Raw genomic sequence first — 9,887 nt, forward strand, 5'->3', positions numbered from 1 at the left:
GATAAATTACTAAGGAACTGTCAAACAATGACATATCAGACCTAGTTCAGCAGTGCCAGATTTTGCATCATACTTTCAATCATTTGCTACCTGGTCATTTGCCAGTAATGAAATGAGTGCAGCTATGGTTTAACTAGTTTTTGTGGGGAGCAACAAGTAGCATTGCTTATAATCCTGGTACCTCTGTATTAAATGTAATTGAATTGAATTAAAAATAAACACTAGCAAGGTTAACATAACTTTTCTTATAGAGAGATGTTATTCCTGGCTATCAAACAACAATTGCAATAATAATAATTTATTTAATGACCAATCTGTGTGCCTGGGCTTTCTTTCTTTTTATTACAGACTTTCCTCCCAGTAAAATGGATGGCACCTGAAAGTATTTTTGACAACCTGTACACAACATTAAGTGATGTCTGGTCTTATGGCATTCTGCTGTGGGAAATATTTTCTCTTGGTATGTACTGTGAATATTTTCCTATGCGTAGTGATTAATTTTTTTCAATTCAAACTGTTCTACACAAAGTATTTAAAATTCTGCATATAAAAATATACACATGAAATCCACTGTTAGTTGTTCTTCTGTATGGCATTTCAGATTCCAGTGTTAGGTGTGAAGTGAAATGTCCATACTCTCCCAAAGTTCTCTTTAGTTTTGGTATGGATTTTTTTTGTTCCTTTGTTTGAGGGTTTTGCTTTTTTAGTTTTGTTTGTTTGTTTTTGCAATATACGTTTTTTTGCTGTAAAACTAAAAGAACTGTGTGAAAATCTTTTGTGGAAAAGTATTGGTGTGCACAACAGGATTGATTTTCTGTCTAATATGAGAAGGAGCATGTTTCTCCCTTGCAATGGGGTGCCTGGGGCTGCAGCCCAGCTCAGCAGCTGCTTTGGAACAGTCTCTATACACATTTCAAAAGAGCCTGTCTTAGTCCCATTACAGAATGAAAATAAATGTCAATCTTCTGGGACACTGATTTCTCATTTCCAGGTCAACACTGCTCGCACAGTTGGTTTATGGCAGTGTAAAGTGGTTATGACAATATATAGCAGTTCCAGACAACGCACAGCTCCCAGCTGGGAGCAGCCTGGCTCTCTCCTCAGCCTCATTAGTTAATTAATTAGCCTCCTGGACGGGTGGATGGCCCGCTCCAGCGAGCCTGCATTGCCCAGATTTACTGCCAGCAGAATTACTCATGCCTCTGTGGTGTCTACTCCTGCCCCACGGCAGCCCCAAGCCTAATGTTATTTGCTAGAACAAGTTGTCACATAACTGCTTCTCAGAAAACAACAGTTGCACCACTATTTATGGTATTGATTCCTGTAATCTCTGGGCATCACAGGGTCCTGTAAATAGCCATTCCCTGATATCCCTGGGAGACATTGGACAGCTCAGGAACTGAAGCACTAAACTTCACTGCTTTATCTGTAAAGAAGGTTCTGAAGCTCAATTTTAGGTGAAAATCCTGCTTTAGAAAGGGCAGAGATTTCTGAAGTAATATTATAGTACGCCTCCTCCATCTGAGAAAATTGTTCCTTTTTGGAAAGCAAAATATATCCTCAGTAGTGTTTGTTAAAAAGGTCAATTATAACATCTTGATACCATGTTGACTTCAGCTTGAATTACTCTTTTACACATCAGCAACAACTGAGCATGAGGGCAATGATGTCTCTGTGCTGCAGCCCCAAATTATCAGTTAGCTGTGTTAGCTAAGACCAAACTTTTTGACAACCCATGCCAAAGCAGGCTGGTGACCTGATCCAGGTATTATCCAATCTCTCTCCCAAATACATTCTATAAACACTGAAAAGGTATTTTTTCTAACTAGCATCTACTTCAAACTTTCCTAGCCAGCATTTCACATTGGGGCTTAACATCGCTATTGTCACCAAGACAATAGCTCTGATGTGAAGCGCTGGCTAGGAAAGAATAATTCTGATGCCATGTTAAATTGTAGTGCTAACATCAACAAGAAGACAGTATTTGGGAACTCTGCATGGATATTTAAGTATAGAGTAGTACTTTTGCTTCTCTTTTTTCTGCAGGTGGCACACCTTATCCTGGCATGATGGTTGATTCTACTTTCTACAGTAAGATCAAGAGTGGATACCGAATGGCCAAACCTGATCATGCCACCAATGAAGTGTATGTGTGCATTTGGCTTTTCCACACCTGCCCAGTCTCCAGAGAATTCTGGCTTCAGTTTCTGTTTGATCAGTTGTGTTCCTCTACCAGCTGGTTAAACTGGTTTCCTTCTTATCTGCAGGTATGAGATTATGGTGAAGTGCTGGAACAGTGAACCGGAGAAAAGACCTTCTTTCTACCATTTGAGTGAAATTGTGGAGAGCTTGCTGCCTGGAGAGTACAAAAAGGTTTGCTCTTTGTAATTTTCTCTGTGTTTTCTGTATATTGCTTCAGAGGGAATTACAAGCATTGTTCCAGCCATGAGAGCCATGAGCACTGAACTGGCACATTCTAAGCTATGAGAATTATGTGATTAGCAGAGGGACATTGCATGTTTGGTTTCCTCAGTCAAACTAGCTGAGAGAAGCAGTTCTGCAGTATTAACTGGGAAACAGAACCCTTTATGTCTAATTAAATCCTAACAACTCAATTTTTCTACTGGAGAACTAGTTCTGTATATTTTCATGGGATTTTGTAGGCTGTGAAATAATTATATACAAAGGACTTCTTGGCCCATGAATATAATTTCCCTGTCTCTTCTTCAGATCCTGACACCAGCAAATTTTCCCCTCACATTTCTGATAGCTCTGGACAAATTGTGCCTTCCCCATCATTCAGTGTTTCATTTTTCTGACCTACCTTAACTCCCCTTTCCTTACCCTTCTTCCACATCTACGTGTCTGCTTTGTGCTGCCACAAAGCTTTGCTCCTGCATCATCTAGATGTCACACTTACATGACACTTCTCCCTTCAAAGCAATTGAACATTCTGGACTTCTCTATCCAGTACTGCTGGCTCATAGGGCAGAATATTTGCTAGGCTAATGAATCACAGCTGCCCATCTGAAGAAAGGCAGCCTTAGTGAATAGCATCTAATGAAGGGTTGAAATGAATTTTTTCAGAGCTATGAGAAGATTCATCTGGACTTCCTGAAAAGTGATCACCCAGCTGTCACACGCATGAGAGGGGACTGTGACAATGCTTACATTGGTGTAACTTACAAGAATGAAGACAAGCTAAAGGACAGGGAGAGTGGATTTGATGAGCAGAGGCTGAGTGCTGACAGTGGATACATCATTCCCCTGCCTGACATTGACCCTGTTTCTGAAGATGAGCTTGGCAAAAGGAACAGACACAGGTAGGTGCAGTTTACAGAGCCCTTAGCCCATAGTCACCACTTGGGGTCATGTTCGGCAATGTCCATTTCCCCTTTCCAGCACAGTACTCTGCAAATGGTTTCCTTAGCTCTGTTCAAACTACTTACTGGGGGAGTCACATATAAATATGGTAATATGACTGCCCACAGTGTTTTCAACGGGAAAAAGTTATTTTTTCCTGTTTTGTGGTTGCCAGGGTAAGGTGACTGCTGGTAGGGGGCTTCTGTGTGTTTTTGGGACTCCTTTAATAGCTTGCTCAAGTCACAGTGGTTGTCTTGTGGATCTGTGGGCAGAATTTCCATCACATCTTGCCTCCTTGCAGCTTCATATGAGACCTCAAAGGATTGATTTGTTTGTGTGAGACAAATTCTAAATCTAGGAGAAGTTTTTGATAATATCTTCCATGTTCTATGTCTCTATATCTCCTAATTTTCTATGAAAGCAGGGTGCCCAGAACTTTTTACTTCTTCTTGTCAATTTGCATGACCAATGCCACTACAACACAGCACTGCCTGACCCTAATTGTGAATGATGGAGGTTTAATTCAGCCCTTAATTCACAGTGTATAGATTCAGCAACCTAGAAATGCCTTTTTTCATTTTCTTCTTCTTCTTTTATTTTTTTATATCTTTGTGCTTTATTCAAGTGAGGGAAGAAAGAAGTCCCTAAAAGTACTATCAAAATTAAGACATATTATCTCTGTCTGTTATTCTTATCTTGCTGTTATTGCTATCTTGTTTTCACCTGACCTCCTTAGATTTGACTAAGTGGCCTATTGTCACAGTAGTGTCATAAAACTACTTCTCCAACAAGTATCTGGCTGAGAGTGCCAGCATGCTCCTTTGAATTCCAAGGTGGTTCACTACTTTTGATATACTAGGTATGTCATGTCCTAAGAAACCGGTGGTCATAGTCACCTAAGATTGCACTGGGGGTCAGAAAGCATCTGGGGAGATAGCGTTCAGTTCTGCCAGAGACTGGAGTATTTACCCAGCCAGAGTCACCACATACCTTATCTCTGAGATATCTGTCTCTTCCAGTTCACAGACATCTGAAGAAAGTGCCATTGAAACCGGTTCCAGTAGCTCTACCTTCATCAAGAGAGAGGACGAGACCATTGAGGACATTGACATGATGGACGACATTGGCATCGACTCCTCAGACCTGGTGGAGGACAGCTTCCTGTAAGGCACGGCCGCCCGCCAGCTCTGCACACAGGGAACCTTCCCCAGCTCTCCACAGACTTCTGCTCTACACAGAAAACCACTTTATTGCAACATCAAGGATGTGAAGAGGAGGTGGATTTGTAGAAAGGAACGCCCAGAAATGGGCAGAGGACTCAGCCTGAATATAAATGAAAGAGACATGTTGAAGATGGATATTTTAGTGTTGCTTCTTGCAGTACTTCAGTAGCATCTCAGTGTTGTTTGCCATTCCAACTGGTAGGAGGATGAAGGGAAAGGCCACAAACAGACTGGTTTTGTGTTTCAAGGGCATTCATATGACTTTGATGGATCAATTTTCCACTGCAGCAATACTTCACCATTGTAATTATGTAAATAACTGACTACTCAAGGATCTTTTGAGGTGCACATTGAACAAATGCCATGGATTTTAGAAGAGGTCATTCATGAATTCTGTGTACTTCCTCCCTCAATCTCAATGTCAGCTGCTGTTGAACTATCATGTGAATTGAAGAACATGCAAAAACCACTTTTGGACCAAAAAGGTCTAAAAACACAAGGGACTGACCGGTACTATAAAACATGTTACTTTCCACCATTAATGCAAGTAAAGGGGAATAATAATGATAATAATAATAATAATAATGATAATTAAAATTCAGTCTATAATAGGTGTTAGAAACCTAGTAAGTCTTTATTAACTATAGAAGGTAGCTGTTTTCAAAATAATACTACTACTGTTTTCAGTAACACTAAATGTATATTTTACAATCCATTGTCCTTCAGTAAAAGCACAATATCAAAACACTTTTTTAAGTGCAGGGGAGAAATTTCCAGCCCAAAATTTTTATGAATTTTTTTTGATCTACACCGAATGGTAATTGTTCTGGTTAGCTAAAACTACTTTAACATGGAGAAAAAATTTAAGATTTTTTTCTTTCATGAGCTGAGTAGCTTTTCTAATCAGATGTACTAGAAGCAATTAGTTTTCCTCTGATTAAGTGAGGTCCTAAAAATTTCAATTAAAAAAATTATACCAGATTTCTAAGATGCTGGAGAATGGAAGATTATGATAAACCACCAGCAATACCTCATTATTAGTGTTTCATGGTACTCAAAAGAAATCTTATCCTGAGGTTAGCTATCCTGAGGTTAGTGAAGAATTGATTTGATATTTAAACTGTTCAAGAAACAAAGATATTTCTCCTAGCCTGAAATGCAACTTCAAGTAAGCAAAAATAAATATGCAGAAAATATTCTTGTCTTAGTTTTCAAGTTTAAACAGGAGCAAAAATCTCTACTATCTTTGCAGACTGTAACTACAAAAGGTAAATGCTTCTAGGAGTGTTTTTTGGAAAAAAGTGCATGAAAATGAATCTGCTCTCAGCCTGCAATTGTTGATTTTTGGCACCACTTATACGAACAAAGTATTATGATTACTGCTATCACTGTACAATGTGTTATTGAGATATGACACTTTGGAAGACTTACATGTGAAAAAAATTATATCACTGCCAAGGGCTCCATCCTTTCTGGTACTCAGCTTTCAAACTTTGCCTTAATTCAGTGCAATGAGCACCTCGTAGGATATGCCCAACCTCTGCTACGATACAACCAATGCAAATGTGGTGCAAACTCATTCCTGTGTTGAAATATTTTCCCAGAAAGTGTGAAAGAGTGACTGACAGAACATGCTCCCATGTTAAACCACAGTTTACCTTCAAATAGCCCTACAAAAAGCTTTGTAAGTCCCCTTGACTTCACTTGTGGACAGCTACAGATCAAACAAAAGCAAATGCAATTTTGGCAGACACTGCACAGGCAAATCATTCTGGGTCTGTGTTTCAAGCTGTCACCTGGCTGAGGCCATGCACAAGATCACAGCAAATGTGGAAACAGGACCTGAAGCGAGCCCCCACATTTCCACCCCGATGGAAGCTGACAATCAGGAGGAATGGTGATTGATGGTGCATCCTCTACTTCTTGCATTCGACAGATCAAGAACAAGTGTCTTCCTGGGACCATGCTTTTGCCAAACACGTCACTGAGCTCTGTACGGGGACAACTGTGAAACATAGACTCTTGGTACAGCCAGGACAGATGAGATGGTGTGAAATCTCCCTGCAGTTACGAACCATGAATTGAGGAAATGCAAATTGTCTATGGATATCCCAGATATCTGAATGGCCACTCGAGATGACATGTGCCTTAATTTGCATGTGTGGTCTTTACAACTACACATTCAAATTAGGCAAGATTCACCTGCATTTTTGCACATGGCCTGGTGTTCTTCAGGGTTTGAAAATCAGCCCCAGCATGTTTTATTATATCAGTTACTGGAATCTAAGGACATTTTTGTGCAGCTTTGCCTTCCCCTCACCAGCCTCATTCTGCATCTCACCGTGCATCTCAGGCTAGACTCAGCCAATGAACCAGAGCTGGCTCATTTTCTGGTACATGATAATGTTAATTCTCCATCTTGTCATGAGTATTGTACAGATCAATTGCATCCCTGGCAGGGGTCTAGCCAAACCCAGCTCACTGCAGGCTTGGAATCAGACAAGCTGGCCTGGAAACTGGAATGAGAAGAAGAGGAAGAGAGAGGATTTATTAGAGAGGGAGAAGTGTGAAAGGATGAGAATGAATTGTTTAGTTTCACAATATTATCAGTATTACAGACTTTTTATTTTATGGCTTACTTTTTGAGAAGCCACTGGAAGAGATTTTCCCAAACCTTTTGCTACAGTAATTGTATAACGACAATCAGTGTTATCCTACAAAATGCAGCTTTTGATTTGGAATGGCCAACCAATTCCTTACAGCGTGGTCTGCGACTTGTACAAAATGGTCCTATTACATGATGAAGGACGTGAGATATGATGATGTTATACATCAATATGTATATAAGTATTTTTATATAGACTTCTAGAATACTGCCAAAACATTTATGACAGCTATATCACTGCCTTTGTTTATATTTTTTTCTACTGTGATATATTCCACAGGCACGTTAACTGTTGCACTTTGAATGTCCAAAAGTTATATTTTAGAATAATAAAAAAGGAAGTGTTTCCAAAATGATGGCTGTTGTGAAATGTTTGAAGAAGGGCAAACTGGCCTGAATGATGGTAGGCACAAAATGTATTTCAAAAATGCCCCTGTTGATATTTTGTCTTTGAAAAAATCTTGTAAATGAAGATCTTTATATTTCAATAAATGATATATAATTTAAGGATATGTGAGGGGTCTATACTCACTTATTGAAAGATGGTTATAAAGAATCAGTCTTGCTCAGGGATTTTTTCCCTCAAGAGGTCTTTGAGCTGTCTGTGAAGCCATCAAACAGTAATGACAACCCTGTCTCCGAGCCCTTCCATGGGCACAGTGAGGGAGTGCTGGCAGCAAGTGACCAGGATACCAAGTGACATCTGTGGGCCGTCATGTTATCTCCCAAAACACAGCAGGTATAGTGCCCCAGCACTGGGTGGGTGAGTGGGTGGGCACTGTGCTCCCTGCCCAAGATGAGACCCTTGGCCTTGGCACCATGTGTGCTGGGGTTGATGCCTGCTCTCTGCACACACTCACAAAAGGCCCCTGGCTACAGGGTTTTTCAACTTGTGCTGAACTCACCACCATTGTGAATCACACTAAAGTTTTAGTACGGTTCTGTGCTCCCACAGAATCAATTTTACACAGCATATGTAACTGAATGTGAATTTGAGAAGATTTGCAAGATTTCAACCTGAAATCAGAGTTAAACTTGGCAGCTGCACCTCCTGCACAAAAGGCTGTCTTGGTTTTCCATTGGGAGCCAGGCAAAGCTGGCTGTGGGAATGCCCTGTGAATGGGTAGGTTAGCAACCTTCTGTCCTTGGGGTGGCCGCTGTTTCTGCTGGGAACTTGCTGGGACATGAACTCTCCATCTAACATCCCCTCCTCACTCAAATGGGGTGCAGCATCCTGGGCCCTGGCCTTGGATACGAGTGACAGTAGGTTGTGTCTCCTTTGTGTGTCCTCGCTGAAAGGAGCCTTTATCCTGTATCCTGCACAGACACACAGCACTTCCTGCCACCACAGGAGCACAGGAAAGAGCCCTGGAAGTGCTTGTGCCCTCACATCCTGCTGGGCTGTGCACCTGCTCTTCTGGCAGCTCAGCAGCTGTGTGAGACACAAGGACGAATGGAATCGTCATTTCTGCTGTGTGGGGTACCAAAATCCCTCTCTATGCAAGAGCCTGGCTACAGAGCATCCTCCCAAGCACAGGGCATGGCTGTGTGTGCCTGTGAGCATATCTGTCCATGCTGGGGAGCATGGAGAGTGAGTTTCTCACCTTCTTGCTGAAGCAGACCCATTTTGGGCAAAATTCTAGCTCTTTGCTCCACCAGGCTGGGAGTCCAACATGAGTTCCATGCATCATCTTGCTCCCTGTCTCAAGGCCTCAGCAAGTATTTGGCTGCAAATGTGCTGAGGGCACGCAATGGCACAAGGCAGAGGCAGCCTGCCCAGGAAACAGGAGCTGAGAGAGAGCAGCACTGTGCCAGGAGCTGAGAAGGGCAGGCTTCTGGCCAGGAGGATGGGAAGAGAATTACTTCAGGTTATGCAGGTAAAAAGATTTTTGGCTAAGTTGCGTTGCTATGAGTGGAAAAAGCAGCAGGTTCACAAGCCAGGGAGAAGTTATCCAGCCCCCTTGAGATGATCCCCATGGCTCTGGAAACCTGAGGCATGGTGCCTCTGCAACTGTCTCAGCAATTTTGCTGCGTCCCATCAAGTCATCCCCATTGTTAGAGGCTGTGTGGTATGGGAGCTGTGTGCTGGCATAACCCCCAGGAAGAATGAAAGGGAGACAAAGAAAAGACTTTGTAGGCTCAAAAACAAAGAAGAGAGAATCCACCTCATGGGTCTGGGCTAGCTCGTGAAGCAGCAGCTGAAGCAGAGTCCATGCTCTGCTGGAGTCCCATCACTGCTGCCTTCAGCAGGGTGAGGGTGGGCTCAGCACTCATGGGCTTGTCCTCCTGACCTCATCTCTGTCCTGCACCCTTGGCACAGCAGCTCATGTGAGACCAAAACAGAGTGTGTGGCAGAGGAGGCACCAGCCCCTTCCTCTGCTGGCATTGGTGTTCAATGCTTTTCAAAGGGAAAACCTAGCTTCCAACCCCAATTCATTCCCATCCAAACAACTGGAGCTAAGGATTAGAACCACCTCTAAAAATTCCAGTGTTTCCATTCATTTGTTAATAATAATTTAACTGAAATAAACCCCCAATTTTTTCTTTTCCAAGTTGGCCACAAGATGGAAGCAACAGACAAAAATATGTGAAATTGTTCTTTTCCTCATCCTTTCTCTGTTTTTGCTTGCACAGCA

At 41.9% G+C, this 9,887-nt stretch overlaps 1 protein-coding gene across 3 annotated transcripts in view; it reads left to right on the forward strand.

The window, feature by feature from the left end:
• PDGFRA (platelet derived growth factor receptor alpha) overlaps positions 1-7,763 on the forward strand; it is a 34,417-nt gene extending 26,654 nt beyond the window's left edge. For all 3 annotated transcript variants that reach the window (XM_059470140.1, XM_059470142.1, XM_059470143.1), the window contains exons 19-23: positions 349-460; positions 2,047-2,146; positions 2,268-2,373; positions 3,088-3,323; positions 4,383-7,763. In XM_059470140.1, coding sequence (XP_059326123.1) covers positions 349-460; positions 2,047-2,146; positions 2,268-2,373; positions 3,088-3,323; positions 4,383-4,530 — 702 coding nt within the window. In that variant the 3' untranslated portion in view covers positions 4,531-7,763. The remainder of the gene's footprint in view (positions 1-348; positions 461-2,046; positions 2,147-2,267; positions 2,374-3,087; positions 3,324-4,382) is intronic.
• The last annotated feature ends 2,124 nt before the right edge of the window (positions 7,764-9,887 follow it).

The sequence above is a fragment of the Ammospiza nelsoni genome, chromosome 4 (genome assembly GCF_027579445.1).
Source record: "Ammospiza nelsoni isolate bAmmNel1 chromosome 4, bAmmNel1.pri, whole genome shotgun sequence".
Classification (NCBI taxonomy): Eukaryota; Metazoa; Chordata; class Aves; order Passeriformes; family Passerellidae; genus Ammospiza; species Ammospiza nelsoni.